At 35.3% G+C, this 26,147-nt stretch overlaps 2 protein-coding genes and 1 pseudogene across 3 annotated transcripts; 2 read left to right on the forward strand and 1 right to left on the reverse strand.

The window, feature by feature from the left end:
• Positions 1-48: 48 nt before the first annotated feature.
• Positions 49-19,752, reverse strand: Lon (lon protease homolog, mitochondrial). 2 transcript variants are annotated; one of them, XM_090113055.1, is made up of 15 exons: positions 19,428-19,752; positions 19,039-19,236; positions 18,496-18,757; positions 17,651-17,876; positions 17,131-17,260; positions 15,932-16,072; positions 14,885-15,048; positions 13,963-14,192; positions 7,474-7,666; positions 6,836-7,023; positions 5,804-5,979; positions 5,115-5,280; positions 3,084-3,270; positions 2,073-2,259; positions 49-680 (listed from the first exon to the last, which is right to left on the reverse strand). In XM_090113055.1, the coding sequence occupies exons 1-15, from the start codon at positions 19,635-19,637 to the stop codon at positions 531-533; spliced, it is 2,808 nt and encodes a 935-aa protein (XP_089969181.1). In that variant the 5' UTR covers positions 19,638-19,752; the 3' UTR covers positions 49-530. The 2 variants fall into 2 exon arrangements, with proteins under 2 accessions (XP_089969181.1, XP_089969180.1); XM_090113054.1 differs by having other exon boundaries at positions 17,651-17,930.
• LOC149899957 (uncharacterized) lies at positions 12,305-13,040 on the forward strand (annotated as a pseudogene).
• Positions 19,753-20,521: 769 nt separating the features above from the next.
• Positions 20,522-25,986, forward strand: Trm1 (tRNA methyltransferase 1). The gene is made up of 10 exons (XM_090113222.1): positions 20,522-20,682; positions 20,770-21,012; positions 21,515-21,702; positions 22,210-22,438; positions 22,639-22,787; positions 23,670-23,838; positions 24,188-24,408; positions 24,827-24,964; positions 25,315-25,482; positions 25,837-25,986. The coding sequence occupies exons 1-10, from the start codon at positions 20,644-20,646 to the stop codon at positions 25,973-25,975; spliced, it is 1,683 nt and encodes a 560-aa protein (XP_089969348.1). The 5' UTR covers positions 20,522-20,643; the 3' UTR covers positions 25,976-25,986.
• Positions 25,987-26,147: the final 161 nt, after the last annotated feature.

Raw genomic sequence — 26,147 nt, forward strand, 5'->3', positions numbered from 1 at the left:
ATATGTTTAAGGTGTTTTTCGGTTTTGACCATAGTGATCACCTTAAAATAGGATTACTAAACGGAATTGACCTTTTAATATCAATAACATTATAAGTAAAAAGGTGTAGGTATGTTTTTAGCGCTCCGGTAGTGTCACGTAGAAATGTGGCTAATTAGAAACATTTTACTTAAGAAACGATAGTTGAATCATGCCATCTCACTTAGAAGTCTAATCGTGTGTGCATTATTGTTACTTTTGACGTGACAACGTCTTATAATTCGATAGAGCCGGCTGCACGCACGAAAAAACATGACTCATGCGGCGTTACCTCGCTCTGAGGCGTTCCGTGTAAGGCTTGAAGTGCGAGCGAGAGCGCGGAACGAGCGACAAAGAAGCACAATCGGACGTTGTCACGTTCAACTATCGTCAGTAAACCGACTTTACAGACAACCAATTTTTTTTGAAGATAGAATGTTGTATTGGTAACCTACACCTTTTTACTTATAATTAAACACTATTTATAACTATCTACAATTCTCAAACTACCCTCAAACCTCGTCGAAAGCGATCTTAAACACGTCATCATATTCGTTGACGAAATGCACGTCAATATCCTTCTTTATGAAGTCGGGCAAATCGTCGAAGTCCCGCCTGTTCTCTTCGGGCAGAATAACACAAGTCATGCCTACACGTTTCGCCTGAAACATTAGATTAAATAGATGAAAAAACTGCGAGTTGTGAAACATAAGTATTACTACTACTAAATAAAAATACGAAGTGTCTAGTCGTCCGCTAAACGGATGAATAAAATAAATTAGTCGTCCGATTACCGGATGAATAAAATAATTTAATCGTCCGATTATTCGGATTAATAGATAACCTTTTAACACTAAAGCTAGTTGGGTTGGACTAAGGCAAAGGGGGCGCAGGACTTAAAAAATTTTTGATGGAGTTGGTGTCATTATAACACCTATTTATTATTATTTTATCGTAAAGATTACGCTAATATAAGCATGTTTTATAGGAACAACTTTTCTCTAAAATCAAAAATGGCCGAGATATTCGCCCTTAATTCGTTAGGTTAGGTTTAGGTTAGGTTAGCCTTTAGGTTAGGTTAGGTTAGGTTTCTTAAAAAAAAACTACACAGAAATAGGAGCCCCGCGAAGCGGGGCTCCGTCGACGCGCAAAAAAAAAATCAAGTTTAGGTTAGGTTAGCCGTTAGGTTAGGTTAGGTTAGGTTTCTTAAAAAAAAACTACACAGAAATAGGAGACCCGCGAAGCGGGGCTCCGTCGACGCGCAAAAAAAAATCAAGTTTAGGTTAGGTTAGGTTTCTTAAAAAAAAAACTACACAGAAATAGGAGCCCCGCGAAGCGGGGCTCCGTCGACGCGCAAAAAAAAAATCAAATACCAACGTGTGCCCTCCTCTCCCCTCCTCCCCCCACAAAAAACCTATAATACGTGCGGCAGTTCTCTAAAGAAACCCCGATAACCTAACTATATAGATAAATAGATGTTATCGGACGATTAAATTATTTTATTCATCCGGTAATCGGACGACTAATTTATTTTATTCATCCAAACTATATAGATAAATAGATGTTATCGGACGATTAAATTATTTTATTCATCCGGTAATCGGACGACTAATTTATTTTATTCATCCATTTAGCGGACGACTAGCTTTGTCCATTAAAATATTACTACAAAACTTCGCGGACTAGTGAAGATTTAAATGTGTCTGTGTTTCACATTGTCTTCTTGTTATAAATTACTAGCTTTCCGCCCGCGGCTTCGCCCGCTTTGTCTAAAACATAATAAATGATATACATACTAAAACCTTCCTCTTGAAACACTCATCAAAATCCGTTGCGTAGTTTTAAAGATTTAAGCATACATAGAGACATAGGGACAGAGAAAGCGACTTTGTTTTATACTATGTAGTTTACTTTATTAGTTACAGAATGTGGTAGTGTTACAGGACAGTTATGTGTTATTTGTGATGATTGTATTACAAATTGTGTTAATATTTTCATTGTTTTTGCATAAGAATTGTTCACAATATTAGAATTTATGCGTATCAACAACTCACTGCAATAATTTTCTCCTTGATCCCACCAACTGGCAACACTCGTCCCGTAAGCGATACTTCCCCGGTCATGGCCAACGGGCGAACCGGTTTATTCAGCGCTAGAGAGAGTAGAGCTGTTGTGATGGTAACACCGGCTGAAGGGCCGTCTTTGGGTGTCGCACCTTCAGGCACGTGGAGGTGAAGGTGACTGTAAATAAATAAATAAATAAATAATAAATAAATAAATCTTTATTTGCTCAAATGTGGTTCACAAGTTATTATTTTATGGAAAGTACAGCACATTCGCCAGTTATACTGGCATGCAAACATAATTTCACAGCTCCGCATAATCAGAATTTTTTTTTTTATTACATAAACATTATTATAGTTAAGTTCAAATACTTATTTATTATATTATGTAAAGAATAATGGAAAGTTAATATAAAGACAGAGGTTGCAAAATATGTGCGTAATATATTCTGTAAGTTTCTTGACTTATGTGAAATGTAGTTTCATTTTAAGTCATGTAAAAATTCAAACATTTTTTTCGTTAATGAGTTGAGATGGCGATCAATTTTAAAGGACATTTAAATTTTAACAAACCCACTTGCCAAGTTAGGTGTGAAAGGGATAAAAAAACATACAGGCGTCATTCAAGGTCATATTTTCTTGTTACAAGTTAATGTTCATACGGAAATCTCCAGTGTATTAGACATAAGCTTCTTGATGAGAACTGTCGTTTGACATTAGTGACATACGTCACGTTCACGTCCAATACTTTCCCCACCCTCACCTGGTGTTAAGGAACTGGTTGCCCACTCTCACCTGGTGTTAAGGAACAGCCCATCTAGACAAGTGGCTTTCTATTAGCGTAAAGTTTAATAGAATAGATTATGAATGTATGAGATTGACGTAAGCTGTATATAAACGTATCTCCAGTTTACGTCAATCTCATACATTCATAATCTATTCTATTAAACGTTACGATAATAGAAAGCCACTTGTCTAGGGGGGCTGGTTGGCCACCCTCACCTGGTGTTAAGGAACTGGTTGTTGGGCTCGTTAGCTCGCAGATAGTTCCGTGCGACGGTGAGCGCGATGCGGGCGGACTCCTTCATCACGTCGCCGAGGTGACCCGTCAGCTCGAGAGATCCGGTTGACGCTTTTTCTTCGTGATGTGAGTTTCGAAGTGCTGTTTCTATGTATAGTGTGCTGCCACCTGGTGGAAGAAAGTAGGGTTAAATTATATTTTATGGTAGCGAAATAAATAGAAATTCATTGACGTGTATAAACAACTAATCTCAAAATCGCCTTTTAATAGAATAAAGAATAAGAATAAAGAAGATAATAGGTAATAGCGTTGTATGTTGTTGAAATGTACACCTTATTTCGACCGTCATTGTACTGCCGAAAGGCACGTACAGATTTTCATACGGTGAGTACGTAAAAATTCAAGACGAAGACGAAGAATATAAAATTCAAGACGCATATTTTTCTATTAGATGATTTTTTTAAATTATGTGTACTATCTGGCAACCCCCTCCCACATCAGTCACCAACTTGCACGCTTACGTTTAAAGACATTTTTTTTATAAATTCGGTGCACATATTAACAGATATAAACGGCCCTTTCGGCCGTCGGTGGGACAGCCTGTATATATAATCTATAGTCCAGCCTTTCCTATCTAGCGCCACCATAAGATGATCCGCGGACCCCTAGTGCCACCTTATCCTGATCCGCGGACCCCCAAAGAAACGTATTCTTATAAGTCAATCTAAATTATTTTAATAATTGATTGATTTCTTGCAGTGTTTTGGTATGAAATAGCTTAGCCACCCATCACTTGTAGTCCAGTCTGTCGGGAAATGTAAAAGCCTCTGCTCTACAAAAGGTGGCGTAGAAAATGTTTTGCAACAATATTGTTTAGGTATGAAAGGTTAATAAAAATCCAAGTTTTCGACCTTGACGGACCCAGGCGCTAGCCGCCATCTTGAATTAAAGGTGCTAAAATTAGATATATTTTAAATAACTTCTCAATTGTTTACTAAATCACAAAAGTGTCTATGAGGGGTTCAAAGAAGACAAAATTACCTACTTTTTTTTCATATATGATTATTCTGTAAGTCTTAAAGGTAAAAAGTTACAAGCGACGGAAATAGTAATATTTACAGAAATCATATAATTTTAATTTTGTTTAAAAATTGTGCAGCAATCTTTTTTTATTCTTTTTGATGGCCCGGGCTGGTTAATGGTGGCTTCTTCATTATCGTCGCTGAAATTTTCTGTTTCATTGTCTGTATTTTTAGTTTACAACCATGAAATTGAGAATTAAAAAATGATAGCTGTACAATTTTTAAACAAAATTAAAATTATATGATTTCTGTAAATATACTTATTTCCGTCGCTTGTAACTTTTTACCTTTAAGACTTACAGAATAATCATGTATGAAAAAAATGTAGGTAATTTTGTCTTCTTTGAACCCCTCATAGACACTTTTGTGATTTAGTAAACAATTGAGAAGTTATTTAAAATATACCTAATTTTAGCACCTTTAATTCAAGATGGCGGCTAGCGCCTGGGTCCGTCAAGGTCGAAAACTTGGATTTTGATTAACCTTTCATACCTAAACAATATCGTTTCAAAACATTTTCTACGCCACCTTTTGTAGAGCATAAATACCTACAGACTGGATTATTGACAGATTATTTCATCTTAAAACTGAAAAATAAATCCGGCCGTCAAAATAGTCTGGCTACTAAGGCTTTCATAATTTTCTTGATTTGTCTGCGGACCCCCTGGCATATGCTCGCGGACCCCAGGTTGGGAAACGCTGCTATCCATACTTTAATATTATAAATGCGAAAGTAACTCTGTCTGTCTGTCTGTTACTCAATCACGCCTAAACTACTAACGGAAGAAAGGACATAGGCTACTTTTTATCCCGGGAAAATGACGCAATCCCGGAAATCCCACGGGAACGGGAACTATGCGGGTTTTTCTTTGACTGCGCGGGCGAAGCCGCGGGCGGAAACCTAGTAGTCTATACTCTATGGCCACTCACCCATAGCGGTCCACGCCAATCCCATGACGACACCAGGCGGTGTGACGTCATACATCCGGTCGTGCTTGAACGTTGGCTTGCCGACCAATTCGTTCAGATTGTCATCTGTTACAACCAATTTGTCGGCCTCTTGCTTCACTATCTTGAACGCTACTTTGCGAGCAATCTGTAAAACAATTGGGTAAATAATATAGTTGAGCAATCTATAAGGACTAATATAAATAACAAGTTTGATGTGTTAGAAAACAAATTTTTATAAACATTTTAATGCTATAAACAAAAACAAATGGTTTAAAAGTTATAAAAATGACCAATCTGGAGCATGTGAGAAACATATGTTTGAGAGTTATTTGAAAAAAAGACGAAATCCACGATTTTAAAGTTCAATTTATTTGGCCAATTAGAAAAAAAATTATATATAAACACTAAAAATGTATTTATTAAATACCCAGAAACAAAACAAAACAATATAACTCAAAATAAAACTTTAAGGGCCGATTTTAATAATAAAGTATTACACGATAATACTAAAAAGGTCACCTGTAAACTATCAAATACAGGCAATTAAAATACATTTTTGAAATGGTAGTCTAATACGTTATGCGATGAATAAGTTAAGTGAAAAATCAGCCCTAAGAGTCTTCTAAAAGGATAAAAGCCAACAAAAAATTCACAAAATCCTCCCAAACCTTTTCAATATGCTTCTGCAAGTTCCTCACACCACTTTCCCTACAATATGACTTGATTAGCGTATTCAGTGCTTCTGGCGTTAGGTCCAACTGCTCAGTGGTTAGACCGCAGTTCTTTTGTGCTGTGGGTACTAGGTACTGTTGCGCTATAGCTAGTTTTTCTTCTGCTACGTAGCCTGCAAGTTGATAATTATAATTTATATTAATACTAGCGGTCCGCCCCGGCTTCACCCGTGGTACATATTTCGCAATAAAAAGTAGCCTATATTCTTTCTCGGGTATCAAAATATCTCCATATCAAATTTCATGCAAATTGGTTGAGTGTTTAGGCGTGATTGAGTAACAGACAGACAGACAGAGTTACTTTCGCATTTATAATATATTATAGTATGGATTATACAATTGAAGAGTTTGTTTCTTTGTTCACTCAGGAGCTACTGGTCCGATTTGAAAAATTATTTCGGTGTTACATAGCCCATTCATCGAGGAAGGCTATAGGCTATAATATATCATTACGCTAGTTAGTTACTAGGAGCAGAGCCACGCAGGTGAAACGGTAACCTATTAAAAACTCGGAAAAACTCGAAGGTGAAACCGCGAGGCACGGCTAGTATTACATATTATGTGAGGAGTAAGTCCATCGGCATGTATGTGCTTGTGTATGCGTATTGTATAAGGTGTATGTGTGCAAGCCGAGTCTATGCAAGGTGCGTATGTGTGTGTATGTAAGGTTTGTGTATGGATATGTAAGGTGTCATATACAGGGTGTCCCACTGTTGGTATACTAAGCTCAAATGAGGTTTTTTGCAGTTTTTTTTTTCAAATAGATGAATTCTTAAAACTCTATGTGTACACCCATAACAAGCAACCCGCCCAGCTTTGCTACCAGCACGTGACCTATCGTTTAAGATTATGTTTTTGATGTAATCTTTTTGTTTAAGTATTTTTTACGTGATCAGTGTATGCAAAACTACAAGTCCCTTCGCGCTTAGTATACCAATAGTGGGACACCCTGTATAAGCCATATCTCACCGGACATATCAATCAACTCCATGCGATCCCGTAACGGCTCGGGTATGAGGTCCACCACATTGGCGGTACAGATGAATAATACCCGGGACAAATCCACGGGTACGTCCAGATAGTGGTCCAGGAAGTTCGCGTTTTGTTCCGGGTCCAGTAATTCGAGTAGTGCGGAGGATGGGTCACCGTGGACGCCTCTGGGATATTGAATTTGGATGGATAATTTATTAAATATTTTAAATTGTCCTTTTTTAAATTAATATAATTTATTAATTTAAAAAAGGACAATGATATCAAAAATGCAAAAATAAATAACTCAGCAGTGAAAGAAAATAGTATGTCGTATATTATAAAGAAACTTCATTTCTTTAGGGGATTTGAATTTTGCCGCTCGGTATAGATATTATAAAAAAGCAATGCGCAAATATTAAAATAAAGTCTCATCTTTTTAATCCATTGAGCCCCAAGCGGCCCGATCGGTCCCAGACACAATAGATTTTCTATTGTGTCTGTGGTTCCGGGGCCTGGGTTATTACAGGAGAAACAACATATTAATTTAAATTCCCTTATAAACATTATTTGTAAAACCCTTGTAAGAAAGATAAATTGAGATAAATAAACTTTTTTATTTATTTTTCTATACTCACTTGCCAATCTTGTCCACTTCATCGATCAGCACCAACGGGTTTTCCGTGGCCGTTTTCTTCAAGCACTGCACCAGTTTCCCGGGCATTGCGCCCACATATGTCCGTCTGTGGCCCTTGATCTCAGCCACGTCGGTCATACCGCCGACAGAGAAACGGAAGTATTGCCGGTTCAGTGCCCGGGCGATCGAACGCGCTGGTAAAGGGAAAAAATTATTAAGATAGAATAGAATAAGAATAAAATAAATTTATTAGGGACATCAAATTACCACCACCGCAGAAAAAAATAATACCAAAATGCAAAAGGTTATAAAAATAACGAGTGGGCACAGAAAAACAACACTGCCAATGTTCCTGAACGTTGCAGCATATGCTGAGCTTTGTCCTTTTTGTCAGGGTCGTGTAACACATCTCAAAAAATATACTGCTTTTATTTTATTATTTTTTGTATGGGTTTTTAATATGTATAAATGTGTCTACGCCTGTTAATTTATAATAGCAATCGCGCGCGCACCGACATGGATTGTCATTTTTATTTATTATTTATTGGCCGGGTAGAATGTATTTTTTTACTCATAAAGAAACCTTTGTACAAATGGGGCGTTGGTGTTGAAAATAAAATCTTTATACAAGGAATATTGAGTTTCCCTAAAGAGATTCCAGTTCCCATGCCTAAAGCGGGAACAATTTGGCGACCGTGACAGGACGAAAACGGATTTCACCGCAAAATACGAGTTTATTACAAAATATCTACACATCTACGCAACATTGTTTCTGGAATTGACGACTTCAATTTGGGACTGATTCCTGTCGAAAAGGATAACCTGCTCGTCTGAACAACGATACAGCTAAAGTGTCGTGCCGGAGTGCAGCTCATAGTACCAAGTTAAGTGCAAATCCTTAATTCCAATAACACATTCCTATACCTAACCTTATAACATAAAATTTACGTTCATAATTATCCAAAAATTACCTATAATTTCGCTTCCATTTGTGTAAAACAATTTAAATTATAGTAATATTGGTTTATCAATACCTATTATCATATCTTCACGCCAGATTCCCTTGCGGGATTGGCATGTAAATCGTAATTCATTTGTTCCAAATTAAATTCATTTTTTGTTAACAACAATCTCGAATATCATAGCCCTTCTCGCTTATAAACTCGACTTCGCCGAATAATTTCAGGAGCCGTCTTCTCAGGCGACTAAATATCGCTTGCACGATCTTCTGCGAAGCAGCTGCGTGTGAGCAGCAGCCCGGCTACCAGCGGCAGGTTCCACCAGGCGAGGAGCGTGAGATAAGCATTTTATTTCTTCCATAATTTTATCAAGCTTGTTGACGTGCATTTAAATAATTAATTAATCGAAAAATAATTACATAATTTCAAAATAATAACATACAATTAAATTTTAATTTCATAACAATATTCAATTAAACTATTTTACAAAATGTCTACGGAACCTAATCCAAAGTTATTAAGAGATTTATATTCAAAAAGGTCTGCTATTAAGGGCCAAATTACAAAATTTAAAAATTATTTGGACAGAATTAGCGAGTCCACTTCAATGGATGAACTATTAATGGCTGAATTTAAATTGAAACTTAGCAAATTTGAAGCATTGTCAACAAAGTTTGATGTGTTGCAGACTGAGATTGAGGTTCTTAATTCTGAAAATATAGATTCTGAGATTGATGAAAGAGACGACATTGAGAACGATTTCGTCCAAGGTATTGCTTCTGCTAAAATAATGATTAAACAATATGATAATTTATTTAATGACAACGAAAATCGTAGGAAATCGATGGGCAATGAAGACTCCTTCCATCAAGACTCAAATGTTAAATTACCACGAATCGAAATCTCAAAGTTTGATGGTTCATACTTCCGTTGGCTAGAGTTCCGCGATACATTTTCAAATTTAGTTCATAAAAACAAAAATATTACTGTTATACATAAATTTCATTATTTAATTTCTTACCTTGAGGGTGATGCGGCACGGATTGTCTCTAATCTCGAAGTGTCAACAGCAAACTACCAGGCAGCCTGGACGCTACTTTGCGACAGATATAATAACAAAAGGCTTCTTGTTGATCATCACTTAGATTCTTTACTTAATATTCAATCTTTAACTCGTGAGTCAGACAAGTCACTACGTTTTTTAGTCGATCATGTTACAAAAAATCTGCGCGCCTTGTCTAGCCTGGGTCAGCCTACTGACTATTGGGATGTACTTATAATATTTATTTTGACTTCTAAATTGGACAAATGTACTCTTGTTAAATGGGAAGAGTATCGAAATACTATTGATGACATTCCAACTTTGCAACAATTTCAAAGATTTTTAATCAACCGTGCAGATGTGCTAGAATCTTTAAATCGCAATAAGGTTGGCACTAATAATGAATCCCAAAATAATTCTAAATTACAATTCACGTCACGTCCCTCACAACTAAATTCACAAAAAAATAATAAATTTAATACAAATAGAAACACTAATTCATTTTCTACATCTAATCAAAATAAATTAAACGTTTATCTTTGCATAATTTGTAACGAAAATCACAGAATTTATGACTGTCCTACATTTAAGTCTAAAAACATTCAAGATAGGCTGTCGTATGTAAATAAATATAAATTATGTCGAAATTGCCTCAGACAAGGGCATCCTGTCAGCAACTGCCGCATGGGTTCATGTCGACAATGCCAGCAAAAACACAACACTCTTCTCCATAATTCTAATGATGACGTCACTGCCAACTTCAGCACAGATGAACAAGTTGAACCAGCATTTGCTGTAGCAGCATTTTCTAGACAAATGTCCAAACATGTTCTTCTATCTACAGCATTGATAGAAGTTTTTAACCCTATTAATAAGCAAGTAGAAAAGGTTCGTGCTCTCTTAGATTGTGGCAGCCAGTCTTCATTTGTCACTAAATCCCTGCAACGAAGAATGTCATTAAGAACTTGCCCATTGCAGGCAATGAATGTCATTGGCATTGGCAATAATTCTTCTAATACAGTGCACGAAAGCTGTCTCACTCAATTAAAATCTCTAAATAGCAACTACAGCGTTACTCTTTCATGTCTTGTTCTCAAGGAATTGACGGGCCGCTTACCTAAGACGCCAGTTGACATTCAAGGTCTCAAAATACCTAATTCTTTAACTTTGGCGGACCCTGAGTTCTACAAGCCAGCTCCAATTGAAGTTTTAATTGGAGCAGATATCTTCTGGGACATTCTAGAAAGCGAACAGCTTTCTTTAGGTCCTAATAATCCAAAATTGCAAAATTCTAAATTCGGCTGGTTAATAGCTGGCCCAATTAATAATTCTCGTAGTAACGAAATTCATTGCAATCATGCCATAATTATATACTCTACTTCTCACGAAATTCACAAAATTCTCACAAAATTCTGGGAGCTTGAAGAGCTACCCCAAAAAACTGTTCTAAGTCAAAATGACATAGCATGCGAAAAACACTTTCTAAATAACACCACTCGCTTAGAAAGCGGCAGATTCTGCGTGAAGTTACCCCTAAAGGACTCACCTGACTGCCTCGGCGATTCATATTCTCAAGCTAAAAAACGATTCCTAAATCTTGAGAAAAGATTTAGACGAAATAATATCTAATCACCGGCTGTTATGATGAAGATCAACTTAAATACATTCAAAATTCAGTTTCAAACGCTCTAAATTCAGCTTGTTTTCCTCTACGAAAGTACAAAACTAATTCAAAAAACTTATTTCAAAATTTACACGAAAGTAATACAGAACATTTAACAATCAGTGAGTCGTCGAGCACTCTCGGACTTTGTTGGGATCCATCGAAGGATGCCTTCAATTTTCCTATCGAAATTCCACTTCATACTGACAAAATCACAAAGAGACATATCCTCTCAAGTTCATTTCGAATCTTCGATCCTTTGGGTCTTTTGAGCCCGTGTATTATTCAACCAAAGATTTTGCTCCAAAAATTGTGACTCAAGGGTGTTGAGTGGGATGAACCTGTGTCGCAGGATATCAAAAATGACTGGTTGGACATTGTTGATAATCTAAAATTTCTTTCAAACATCGATATTTCTCGTAGAGTTCTTTGCGATTCACCAAAAATCGTTTACATTCGTTTAGCGATGCATCTCAATGCGCTGATGGCCTCAACTTAACAAAAAATACGAAGAAGACTTACCTGAAGTCAAGGTCCATACAGCCGTCGAATCTGAAATTAATTTTGATTTTAAAAAATATTCTAAATTTACAAAACTTCAAATAACTTTCACTTACATTCTACGATTTTACACAACTCTAAAAACAAAATAAAAATAATAAACTTACCGGCATTTTATCAATTGACTAATTAAATTATTCTTTTCAAAAACTGCGTGACCTGCACTCGTCTTCGTGGTCAGACCTATAATCCAAAAATGGCTGACTTACCTTCAAATCGCGTCAACGTTGACTTTCCCTTCAAGTCTGTTGGAGTGGACTATGCGGGCCCATTCTTCATTCTAAATCGTAAAGGACGCGGTGCTAGAGTAGTTAAGTGCTACTTATGTTTGTTTGTGTGTCTGCGTTTCAAATGCATTCACTTAGCGGTCGTGTCTGATTTGACAAAAGATGCTTATATTATGACACTTCGCAGATTTGTGGCACGCCGTGGAAAGCCAATCGAAATATTTTCCGACAACGGTAAAAATTTTGTAGCTGCCGCGAAAGAATTGAATAGTTTTCTAAAGGCTAATCAGGAACCTCTCTCTGAGTTTGCTGCTCAGGAGGGAATAAAATTTTCTTTTATCCCCGCTTACGCTCCTCACTTTGGTGGAATAGGCCGGGGTTAAGTCCGCTAAATTTCATATAAAGCGAGTCATGGGCAATACTCATCTCACATTTGAGGAACTTTCGACATTGTTTGCTCAAGTGGAGGCCATTCTCAATAGCCGTCCTCTGTGTCCCATGTCATCTTTCCCCAATGACTTCCTTTCCTTGTCCCCAGGGCACTTCTTAATCGGAAGACCATTGAATGCACTGCCGGCTCCTTCGTTGGATAACGCTAAAGAGAGCTCCCTGGATAGAGATGGCAGAAAGAGTATATCTCAGAAATGCAACTACGAACCAAATGGAAGGTTGACAAATCAAAAATAAACGTCGGAGACCTCGTACTGCTTCAAGAGGATAATTCTCCACCACTTTGTTGGCGCATGGGGCGTATCGTTCGATTATTCCAAACAGACGGCGTTTGTCGAGTTGCGGACGTCGAAACTACAAGAGGCTGCGTTCGAAGACCTTTGGTTCGACTGTGTCCTCTGCCCACTTCTGAAGACCTTCAAGCTTGAAAATCTACGCTTTTCACCGGGGGGAGGATTATGTCTACGCCTGTTAATTTATAATAGCAATCGCGCGCGCACCGACATGGATTGTCATTTTTATTTATTATTTATTGGCCGGGTAGAATGTATTTTTTTACTCATAAAGAAACCTTTGTACAAATGGGGCGTTGGTGTTGAAAATAAAATCTTTATACAAGGAATATTGAGTTTCCCTAAAGAGATTCCAGTTCCCATGCCTAAAGCGGGAACAAAATGTAATCCTCTATTAATGCTGCTAATTTAATTGCTATTTCTTGCTGTGATGTTTTCTTATTTTACATTTACGGTTCATTATGTTTTATGTCTACGTGTGTGTGTGTTGTACTGTCAATGCTTCTTTCTTTCAAAAAAAATATTTTTTCAAAGTCAAAACTCGAACACATTAATCAATATAACTGTTATTGAAATGAATCTTCTTTATGCGCGTTGAGAGTAAAATTTCAATGTCGCGTTATGGCAATACCATCACGTCATGGAGTGAGGCGACGATTTTGGTATCTTTGAATCTTGCCAAAGGAGTTTCACTTCTGACATGCTCGGCACATACGCTCTTTTTTTATTTAAATTAAAACATTTTCTACATACATAATAGACTATTGATTATTTTCCTTAAACTACTACATTTTTCACCTACATAAATAAACTATTATTCTCCAAAGTTAAAAATAATAAATTAATAAATTTATTAATACAGCAATTTATTTACTATAAGTGTAAAACAAAAAATTGTATGTACATTCCTCGCTACACATCCTTGCATATTATTGATCGAAAAGTACCCTAAACCCTGTAAACTGTCAATAATTAAATAAATAAATAAAAAATGTTGTGTGGTTTTATGAAACCACGGTAAAAGTGAAACTGTTCGAACGGTTCCGAACACTGCTTTATACCTACTCGCAGCCGTCACGCGACATGCGCTACACAGACCAAAAAGCTTGAGACGATGTAATAAAAGTTTCACTTTAATAAATTCCAGAACACTCCCCATTACTAGTTTTACCCACACCGGGAGGTCCATGGAAGCACAATATCTTCCCCTGAGTGCTTCCCTTCAACTGCGACACCGCTATGAACTCCAATATCCTTTTCTTAATTAAATAAATAAATACATAAATTCCACTCACCAATACTAGTTTTACCCACACCGGGAGGTCCATGAAAGCACAATATCTTCCCCTGAGTACTTCCCTTCAACTGCGACACCGCTATGAACTCCAATATCCTTTTCTTTATATCCTCCATCCCATAATGATCCTCGTCGAGGATGATTTGGGCATCCTCGAGTTTTAGATTCTCTTCGGAGGTAATACCCCAGGGTAAGGATGTCAACCAGTCGAGATAGCAACGCGTTACACTGGAAAATAGATTAAATTGTAATTATAATGTTAGTAATAGCTTCGTTGTAATAAAAATTATCGATTTCTATTTTTACACGCTTTATATTAGCTTCACCTGTATGTTTGTTTGTAACCGACTTCTTTGGGCGCGATTTTGACCCACTTTAAACGGCCAGATTTCGTTCAAACTTTGTAGATTTATTGAGGACCGATGACAATACACTAATTTGATAAAATTTTCTATTTTTTAGTTCGGTTTTCTATAAAAAGCGTGTTTTTTAGTTTTTTTAAACTATTATTATATTATTTTCAACAAGTTTGATGGTGTTATATCACATTCGTGGAAGTTTTTTATAGAACAAACATTTAAGCGATGTAGTGTCTACACGTAATAATTAAACAAATTTAGACACGCACAAACACGCGTATAGTCACACATACTACTACTGTAATTAATTTACCCATTTACCATTAAAAACATTTTGAATGTCCATAGAAATGTACACTCAGTCTTTGGGTACATTGAAATGTACTCTGTGTTTTTTGTGTACATTGAAATGTACACTCAATTTTATGCGTACATAGCAATAAATATTGAAATCCCAACTATCTGTGTGCGTACAACTACATTCATTTTTGTTTATTGTAAACTTTATTCCTTGCTGTGCATAAAAATGTACATTTTCGTATGTAAATAGTAAATACTAACTTAAACTCCGAGCTATGGCTCTCAAGGAAGTTGAGTTTGTTGAGCTCTTCGTCTATAACTGTTTGTACAGCTTGAGGCACTTTCTTGTCAGCGAGACGTTCCCGGAACTTATCTCCGATCGCGTCTTTGTCGTCTTTTTCGAGGCCTAGCTCTTTTTTTATTACCTGTAGGGAGATTAAATTATCATATAGCATATAAAGGCATATGAATTTAGTATAATCTTATTGAAAATTCATTATTATAGACTACTAGCTTTCCACCCGCAGCTTCGCCCGCGCAGTCAAAGAGAAACCCGCATAGTTCCCGTTCCCTTGGGATTTCCGGGAAAAAACTTATCCTATTTCCCGGGGTAAAAAGTAGCCTATGTCCTTTCTCGGGTATCAAAATATCTCTATACCAAATTTCATGCAAATTGGTTCAGTAGTTAAGGCGTGATTGAGTAACAGACAGACAGACAAAGTTACTTTCGCATTTATAATATTAGTATGGATTAGTGCCACAAGATTTTAGAAAGAAAAAAAATATATGCATAAATTCGTACAAAATATTATGTCGAATTCCATTACCAATCATAAATTCATCGAGAAATAACACTATGAGTTCCTTTCGAGTACATACTTATCGATAAAACAATTATTATAAAAAATTCAATTTTTAATAAAATTTAAATTCTAATTTTTTTTATCCAACAGTCATATTGAGCATGATTTTTTATAAATTATTGTCTATATTTTACCACATTTACGATGACATTCTGCTCAAAACACTCTGTTTTAGCCCACCTTGACGACGCGGTTGGCGCAGTGGTAAAGTAACTGCCTATTGATCCGACGGTTCCGGGTTCGATCCCCGGTCAGGGCAAATATTTGTGTGATGAACTCAATTATTTGTTCTTGGGTCTGGGTGTTATTATCTATATATGTATTTATTAAAATAATATTATATTTATCGTCGCCTGGTACCCACAACACAAGCCTTAATTGAGCTTACTGTGGGACTAGGTCGATTTGTGTAATAATGTCCTATAATATTTATTTATTTATTTACCTTAAGCTGTTCATGTAGAATATACTTCCTGTGCTGCTGCTTAACTTTCTCTTCCACCTCTTTACCAATCTTCTGTTGAAGCTTTGATAGTTCATACTCCTTTTTAAGGAGCGATAGGGACATCATCAGTCTTTTTGGAATCTGCAATTGGATAATATATATTTTGTATACCTAATTCTTAAACTTAATGGACTTAAAGAGAAAGCTTCATCATCATCATCATCAGCCCATAATATACGTTCCCACTGCTGGGACACGGGCCTCCTATGAGGGTACAGACCATAATCCACCACGCTGGCCAAGTGCGGGTTGGCGGATGACACATGTCGTCGAACTTTTTTTTCGACATGTCGGTTTCATCACGATGTTTTCCTTCACCGTTCGAGCAGTGGTGATGTTACAACATGCGCAGATAAATTGAAAAATCAATTTATTTCCTGCGCGCTCGCCCGGTCTCGAACCCCGGACTTATCGATTCGAAGTCCGAGGTCTCACCACTGAGCCACCACTGCTCATAAAGAGAAAGCTTGATTATACAAAATGAACATTATTAATAAGAATTACTTGCCTTCTTTTTTTGGATTCTATTATTAGTTCATATAGATTCTACGTACAATAAAGTGTAATAAATGTATAAATTAGCTATCCCGGCAAACATTGTTCTCTTATCACTTGAGCATATGAAAAATATATGTTGGCCGATTCTCAGACTACTAAATAGATACACAAAATTTCATGAAAATCGGTGCAGCCGTTTCGAAGAGTATAGTAACTAAAATGGTGACACAAGAAACTTACATATAATTATAAATAAGCAAATTTATACTATCTATACTAATATTATAAAGATGAAGAGTTTGTTTGTTTGTTTGAACGCGCTAATCTCAGGAACTATTGGTCCGATTAGAAAAATTATTTCGGTGTTAGATAGCCCATTTATCAAGGAAGGCTATAGGCTATATATCATCACGCTAAGACCAATAGCAGCAGAGCTACGCAGATGAAACCGCGGAGCGCAGCTAGTAACTACATAAAATGTTGTGTGGTTTTATGAAACCACGGTAAAAGTGAAACTGTTCGAACGGTTCCGAACACTGCTTTATACCTACTCGGCAGCCGACCATCACGCGACATGCGCTACACAGACCAAAAAGTTTGAGACGATGTAATAAAAGTTTCACTTTAAAAATCAAACCTACATCCATTTCCTCGAGCACAGCCTGCAACTCTGCGGGTTCAGCGCCTGTTAACGCTGCGCCTAAATCACTGAGGTACACCGGATTGTCCACTACTCGCTGGCCTTGAGCTAGCATGTGGTGGAGCGACTCCCTGATTGGCACGAAAATAAATTTTTACATGTAATATGATAATATTTTTTTATAGAATTGTGGCTTCGACAATATGTCGTATCTTATTGTTTGTATTTTTTTAAAGAATAGAATGTAGGTAACCAATTTGTTAGACAAAAGCCTTGAAAATGAAAATTTATTTTGAGCATTTTGCTATAAATCAAAAATTTGCATAACAAAATTTTTTATTAGAAATAATGTTAAAATGATAGGATATAATAAAATATGATAGATAAAATACAATATGTCTGTTAGATATCGCTATTTTAATAAATCAATGTCATATACCCAATCATTTCAACATGTAAAGGAATAACCAAACTGATCAAAATATAAAGAATATTCACACACAACTATCAAAATCACTTACCTATACAACGGATTCAAATTGATAATATCCCGTATCGTCTTAATGACTTCCTGCGTCAACGCCTTAACCTCTTCATTCTGTTTAAACTTCTCATGCATGACATTTTCTACTTTCACCATTAACACTTGGTCAGGCGGAGGCTTCTTAGTTTCCGGAGCCTCTTTCTCAGTATCAATCCGTTTCCTAGAGTTCCTGTACTTGCGCCGACGCCGTTCCGCGTCCGACTCTTCGCGCGTAACGTTAAATTCCGTGTTAAATATCGGAAACTTCAAGTTCATTTCTGAAATGACACGCATTTCGGAAATGAAACTGAAGCTGTGTGAATGTGTTGTGTATAAATATGGTTTAGAAAGGGTAATAGCAAACCGTGTTTTAAGCAAACTATACTGAAATAAATATGTAAAGACAACCTGAGTCATATATTTCTTGTTTAACATAAATGGTAATAATATTGCTTTACTAAACCTAGATCTAGTTATAAGATGTTATTATGCTTTTAAGTTCTCATCTATGATCTTTAAAGCTATATTTTGTAACTGCATCAAAATTGGAAAGGCATAAAAATTTAGAAGTTACATAAATATTGCTCAAGAAAAGTGACCTGTATGATAAATAAATAAATGATATCATTACAACAGCTGTTCATTAATATTGTTTTAATAAAACATCTGTTTCAATAAACAAAAACTATCCAAAGAAATTAAGCTTGGATGCCTGCTAAAACGTGCAATATTTAGATTTTTAACCAAATTAGGGACTTAATAGTGTCTCTTTTGTGTTTTTCTCACCATAAAGACAGAGCATAACTAGATAACCAAACTATTTAAATTCATATTACAACTAACCAGCTGGTCCAGTCTCGATTTCGTCTTCAATAAACTGTCCTGTAATTTTAATTCTCCGATGCGCCATCACAACCAGTCGTAACTTGAAGTCCATGTCTTGCATTTCATGTATTTGTGCGAACACACCGACTTGATGCAAGTCGTCCAAGTTTGAGACAACATCCGATTTCTCATCTTCTTTCTTGCGGAGAAAGATGCCTATGTACGGTTGATTTAATTTAACTTTACGTCGAATTAGGTCTATGAGGGCTGGGTTGGATATCTGTAATGTGATAGATTAGGAAAATTTATAATTATTCAGTACATAATAGTTAGTTGTTTTATGTTTATTTCCAAACATTTTTGCTTCCAACTGACAGATAGGCTTATAACAGAACATATTATCCAAACATAATGAAACTGGCTATAACTTTAGCATTGATGACAAATTTTATAGAAATCAATAGCTTACAAAATTAAAAAAAATAATTAAGTAGAATATTCTCAATAAATCTCTTGTTGGAAAACATATCAAGTTACTTATTAACAATATGAACAACTCACTTCTATAAGCTTAATAAATCTAGGAAACACTGGATTCCTATTTATCGCTATAACAGGCACTTGTGGCCAGACCTCCGGCACAGCTACTGTGGCTGGTAGTTGGCTGGAGAACAATGGTGTCTCCTCTTTAATATCGTCTACTTCTTCCTCTTCCGGGTCATTTTTATTGCTTGTTGAATACTGCCTTATGTTTATAATCTGAAAAATTTTGAGCACAAAATATATGTGTAAACATGAAGAACATGGAAAATTTATTCATATCGTAACTAAATTATTGATAAATACAGTATAAACAACTTGTTTTAATGTAAATATAGGTGCAAAATGAAGCAAGAGTGTTGATAAATCTAATACAGAGAATTTTATGATTAAGTATAAGAATAAATTACCTTGTTGTAGGGTACATAGCTAGTAACATTACTGCATACACGACAGTCTTTTAAACCATTGCTGTTGAAATTGCTTAAAAGTCTGCTATTTGCCGGTTTACAATTCAGTTGTGATGCAACTTTAGTAACATTTCTGGTAAGACGCGACGAATATTTAATTTTTGGACTAAACAAGAAAGTATTTCGCATCACAGAACTGGCAGTGTGCATTTTGCGTTTTTATAGTTTAGACAACTAAAATATAAATAATAATATTCATTAAATTAAAATTTAAAATATATTTATAATATTATCGGTAAGGTTAACTTTCCAGATTCTTCAAAGTTCAAATTCAAATTGACACATGACATCGACTTTTACAATTGACTTTGACTCTTCATTGCTTCATAGTTCATACAGCCAAAACTTGGCCTAAACCACAGAAATAAGTCATGAATACTTAAAATGAGAATTTTAGCTTATAATGAAATTGTACAGGCTTATTGCACGCCTCATAAGCGAAGCGTTGAGGTGGGTACTACTGTCACTTCGCGCAAAACATCTGATTTTTCAAACTTAAAATGTCTTTATGTATCATACATTGCACTTGTAAGATAATACATACACACACATATTAAGAAAAAACACTATTTTTAACGTTCATGATATTTTTGATGTCATTTTTGTTATTTAAACTAGTTAAAAAACAGTTTAAAAAAGTTCTGTCTTGGACGTCCGTGTGTCTGTATGTGCGGATCCTTTTTCTTGTTAACACGATAGCGACCGAAATACTTTACTAATCGAGTCTTTTTTTTCTCTTACGCTTGAGTATGCTCAGGAATAGAACCCTTTCATTTTTCAGGGTCTGATTCGATGTGGTTTAATTGTTATTAAATAAACAAAAATAATAATTAATAAATAATTATTAAAAAAAATTATGAGGCGTGCACTTTTGGATTTTTTTTGATCTATTTATGACTGTATATAACACAGAGCAAGTAATATAATTGACCAAAAGATAGGAAGCCATGCTCGATTTTTTTAGCTACAATTCACACTCACAGATCTATGACGTTTATGACTTTGACATTTATTTTTAACTTCCCAAATCCCAATTCCCCGAGCCAATTCCCAATTCCCATGGGTTGCAATTTGAAAATGTAAACAACCTCAAATTTTAATATTATTACTTATTTCCTAAATGAATATTTCATATTTTTTAATTTAAAATAAATATATGAGACAATATATACGAGTTCTATCTGTAGTTAGCAAGGTAGGTACTTATTTATAATAAAAAATAAGAAGATTATGACGTATAGGTTAGATTTTCTATTTTGAACATTTGTTTCCTGTGGCACAGAATATAATGAAAATGGAATCATCAACTTCAGGGATTAAAAAAAGTATAATAGAGGGACAAGCGGAAATTCGAGTATCTTCCGAAAAAGTATTTTATAACCCAGTTCAAGAATTCAATAGAGATCTTAGTATTGCTGTTTTGAGTGTATTTATCAATGATTATAAGAATGAAAAGATCGCAAAAATTAAGAAAAAGTTAGATGCAAAGTCACAGGAAGGTGTACAAGATGAAAAGATTGAAGAGGTTTGTTATTATTTATTTATTTATATATAGTTAAGTCCAATTTTAAAGTTAAAAATTAAAATATATAAGTTGCAGCAGGAAATAGTGATAGTAAAATTCTTATTTAATATCGAGCTAAGTTTCCAGGCCCTTCATTTCTTATATGTATATGGCACAATTCCACCAAATTTTAATTTTTCCAATTGGACAACTGTCCTAGAGATTTATTTTGTTTAAATTGTAATTTTACTATATATTTGTTTACTAGATTTCCGCCCGCGGCTTCGCCCGCGTTTTCAAAGGAAAACCCGCATAGTTCCCGTTCCCGTGGGATTTCCGGGATAAAACCTATCCTATGTGTTAATCCAAGTTACCCTCTATATGTGTGCTAAATTTCATTGTAATCGGTTCAGTAGTTTTTACGTGAAAGAGTAACAAACATCCATACATCCATACATCCATACATCCATACAAACTTTCGCCTTTATAATAGTATTAAGATAAGATAAGATATTTATTTCAGATTCCCATAACAATTTTAGAAGCTCTATCAGCCACTGGCTTGAGAAGTATTAGATATGCAAAAGAAGTGCCAAATGTAACTAAAATTGTTGCAAATGACTTATCTGAACAAGCAGTGGAAACTATTAAAGATAATGTTGTATATAATGGTGTGGACAATTTAATTGAAACCAGCCATGATGATGCTTGGTAGGTTACTTCTATCTAATTTATTAATAAAATTGTGCCTAGGCTGAAAAAAATTAAGAAATAGCTATTCATTATGTTTTTCATACATATAAAAGACTAGCTGCTCCGTGCGGTTTCCACTCCTGTTGGTCGTAGCGTGATGATATATAGCCTATAAAATGAGCTATCTAACACCGAAAGAATTTTTCAAATTGGACGAGTAGTTCCCGAGATTAGCGCGTTCAAACAAACAAACTCTTCAGCTTTATAATATTAGTATAGATGAGTGAAAAAACTGCCTCACAATAGTCTATTAAATAATTTTAATAAAAATCTCTGTAGGGAAACTTCACTTTGAATCACATAAGCAAAATGTTTTTGCAACAGACCACATATACATCTTTATGACATCATTCATCGGGGCCTTACTGGCCAGCCTGAGTAGACTGGTCGAGGATCCTTCCTTTTTTGATAGCGGAATTCCTTCCTCCACAATCTGCTTTTTAAACATAACATTTGTTATTACAGCATGCTAATGTACAAACACAAATCACCAGCAAAAAGATTTGCAGCCATCGACCTAGATCCCTACGGATGTCCTTCCATATTCCTCGACTCGGCTGTACAAAGTGTCCAAGATGGCGGCCTCTTGCTTGTCACAGCAACTGACATGGCGGTTTTGGCGGGAAACTCGCCAGAAACTTGTTACGTCAAATATGGTGCTGTTAGCCTTAAAACTAAATGCTGTCATGAAATGGTGAGAATTAAAAAGAATCTACAATCTCTCACGTAGAAATAAAGCATTGTTTCATTTAAATTTGTTAAGTTTAAAATATTTTATTCCGATAGGTAATCTATAGAAAATTAGTATATAATCATGCGTCTTTATATTATAACAAATATTTTTCCATATCATACAAAAAAATATTAAATACTCATATTTTTTGCAATTCACAGGCACTAAGAATATTACTCCAAAGTATAGAACATCACGCAAATAGATACAGCAGGTACATAGAACCGATGCTCAGCATATCGGCTGATTTCTACATACGCGTGTTTGTAAGGGTGCATTCCGGCGCTATACATTGTAAAAAAACAACCAGGTAAAAAATTATCGAACTAGAGTAGTATTAAATAATTTGGAAAATCCAAAAGTGCACGCCTCATAATTTTTTTTTTATAAATATTTATTAATTATTATTTTTGTTTATTTAATAACAATTAAACCACATCGAATCAGACCCTGAAAAATGAAAGGGTTCTATTCCTGAGCATACTCAAGCGTAAGAGAAAAAAAAAGACTCGATTAGTAAAGTATTTCGGTCGCTATCGTGTTAACAAGAAAAAGGATCCGCACATACAGACACACGGACGTCCAAGACAGAACTTTTTTAAACTGTTTTTTAACTAGTTTAAATAACAAAAATGACATCAAAAATATCATGAACGTTAAAATTAGTGTTTTTTCTTAATATGTGTGTGTATGTATTATCTTACAAGTGCAATGTATGATACATAAAGACATTTTAAGTTTGAAAAATCAGATGTTTTGCGCGAAGTGACAGTAGTACCCACCTCAACGCTTCGCTTATGAGGCGTGCAATAACTTAAGTTATCTTTTATGACATCATAATGCTTCCGTAATTTATTTTATAACAATAATTTTTTGTATCAAAACTTTTTTAATTATATACACTATATCCAAAGCTTTGCAAAGTTGAGTACTGTCAGTCTACCCAACGATTATTTTTCGCTATTTATTACAACGATTAACGTTTTTCGTTGTACAAAAAAAAATACCATCAACATTTTTTTAAGCTATTGCATAGCTTCTATCGCGGGCCTTGAGCGCGGGGACTGAATCCAGAAATTCCGTTACGAAAAACCTCACGCTTGAAGGCATGCTATGCAATAGCTTTACCGCGCCAGTCCCCGAGTGCCACACGTCTTTTTTTTTGTCTATTGAATTTAATCAACACTTTCAGCAAGCTATCAATGGTGTACCAATGCGTGGGTTGTGATAACCTAACGTTACAACCGTTGGGCGCGTTCAAACCGAACCCGACGGAAAAGAACCCGGGACAAATGAAGAGCTGCCTGCCCACTGTGCCGCCGGTTTCGGAGTTCTGTGTACACTGTAATCAGAGGCACCATGTAAGTATTTTTAATTAAGCTCTTTATTAAAAATACTACTGTTAAAAACGAAACAAATGATTTTTTTGTGCCCTTTAGTGAGACAAACACTGTGTGAGTACTTTTTTAACCAATAAAATATTCCTTCAACAACCTGCACTATTTTTTTAAGTTTTTGATCATTAAACTTTTACCTGTGCTTTGATATTATGTTAGTGCTAATATTGTCTATTATTGTAATATGTTACAATTTTTTAACCTTTCTTGTTTGATAATGATCAGTTTTAGCATCAAGCTTTTCAAAAATTTTCATTTATTTCTATAAATTATATCCATCAAATATTGTACTAACTTAAAAAAAAATCATCAGCTAGGTGGTCCTATATGGTCAGCGCCGATCCACAACGCGGAATTCGTTTCCCGCGTATTACATCACGTAGAGGACAATAGCCACAGATTCGGCACGTCCAAACGGATAAACGGTGTGTTATCTGTGGTCCTAGAGGAGTTGCCAGATGTACCGCTGTATTATATATTGGATAAACTGTTTGGTAGAGTGCATTTGGAAACTATGCCGATGCTGAAATTGAGGTTAGTTTTTTATATTTATAGTGTGCTAAGTATGTGGTATGAGTTTTTGATGTAAAAATAGCAAGAATATGAGGAATAAAATTAGTTCTAACGTTTAACGGTGTATGTTTGTTGTTGCTGCTGGAAGAACGAAAATTGACCCCTTCAAAAATCTCAAATAAATTTTTTTTTTATTTGAGATTTCGGCGTCAAATTACGTAATAGCTAGCGTAGTACATACGTACATACATATAAAAACGTACGTATGTACGTACGTATGTACATACGTACATACGTACGTTTTTATAGGCTAAGCTTAACTACTATTCTACAGTTTGTTTTTTGCTTTTAAAACATTGGATTTCATATTTAGCACGCAATCATGTTACACATTTTAAGCCCAGAATTACATCAATAAAATTATATAACAAAATTTCAGATCAGCAATCCTGAACGCTGGCTACCAAGTATCATTCTCACACGCGTCAAAGTTATCAATTAAAACGACTGCGCCTGCGCAGTTCTTATGGGAAGTTATAAGGACATGGGAAAAAACGCATCCTATCAAACCAGCCAAGTGAGTGTTGCCAGTTTTTGGTAATAAATGGTACTTAGTTAACCGATTTTAATGAAACTTGAAATTTATTTAGCAACATCAATTAAAAATCAGATTGTAGAATTACTTTTATTTTTAAGGATTTAGGATTCATTTACATATTTCAAATCTTAAAAAGTCTTGTTTGATATTATCTATAATCTTTATATTATGTGATATTTCATAGCTGTTCATCATTTATTTATTATTGAATATATTGTATCTATTATTCACAAATAATCTCAACCCCCTACAACCTATATTAAAAACTTAAAAAAATGGTTTAACAACTTCAAAACATTGAAAATTTTACCAAAGCATTTATACCACAGGCTTGAAGCAGACCTTATAACGAAGTTCATACTAAGCCAAGAGATCAAAAGCACAGTGGATCTAACAGAACGACCGGATGCGAACCCAGTGAGTCGAAGAAACGGGGCCCTGAGGTTCCAGTTCAACCCGGCACCGTATTGGGGCCCTGGATCCAGGGCCTCTATTAAGTAAGTTGTGAAATAAGCTATTAGTGTACGGTTTTGATCATTTGTATCCTATTTAATATTTGAAAAGTTCAAAATGATTAGACGTACTGGTGCCCCGGATCCCGGGACCCTACTAAAGTATAATAATAATTACTGTTGGGCTGTTTCGTTTCTTCGTATTTTTATGTACATTGAAAGTAAAAGGAATGAAAGTTAGTTACTTTATAACGATGCGATATTATAAAAAAATCATCAACCAATTTTTTCATCAAGCACCTGCATTCTAAGAAAAAAGAAAAAGTCAAATTTTATTTAATTAAATTAAATTTTATATGAGTTGCAATGTCTATTAGTATTTTATTATTCTTTTTACAGTGTGGGTGAAGGTAAAATGTCAAAGGCGGTTCGAAACCAGAATAAAAAGGGAAAAAAGCAAGAAAAGCGGGAACATTCACCGCGCAGTGATGACGAAGGACGCAAGAAACAGCACGTTGACGATATTCCTGTACAATAAAATGTTTTGTTAAAAAATTGTTTTATTTCATCTGTGGATACAATCTGTGGTAAAAATGATTGACTTGTGAGTTACAACTGGGAAGTTGTAAAAATTCTCCCCATACTTTAAAAATTCGCAAATACAGAAATTAGATAATAGTGAAAGAGAAGATGTAGTCAGTAAACATATA

Source organism: Colias eurytheme, chromosome 19 (assembly GCF_061535395.1).
Source record: "Colias eurytheme isolate Ceu_HAF_F1 chromosome 19, ilColEury1 Martin Lab GWU primary, whole genome shotgun sequence".
In the NCBI taxonomy this organism is placed as follows: Eukaryota; Metazoa; Arthropoda; class Insecta; order Lepidoptera; family Pieridae; genus Colias; species Colias eurytheme.

Bases quoted from the DNA above. Each gene is read 5' to 3' on its own strand.
- Lon (XM_090113054.1), bottom strand. From the start codon at position 19,637: ATGCACACTGCCAGTTCTGTGATGCGAAATACTTTCTTGTTTAGTCCA. The intron at 7,667-13,962 runs GTGAGTGGAATT...TCCCTTTACCAG, and splicing joins TGTGGGTAAAACTAGTATTG to CGCGTTCGATCGCCCGGGCA. The intron at 7,024-7,473 runs GTGAGTATAGAA...TCAATATCCCAG, and splicing joins GAAGTGGACAAGATTGGCAA to AGGCGTCCACGGTGACCCAT.
- Trm1 (XM_090113222.1), top strand. From the start codon at position 20,644: ATGAGACAATATATACGAGTTCTATCTGTAGTTAGCAAG. The intron at 21,703-22,209 runs GTAGGTTACTTC...TTGTTATTACAG, and splicing joins ACCAGCCATGATGATGCTTG to CATGCTAATGTACAAACACA. The intron at 22,439-22,638 runs GTGAGAATTAAA...TGCAATTCACAG, and splicing joins CTAAATGCTGTCATGAAATG to GCACTAAGAATATTACTCCA.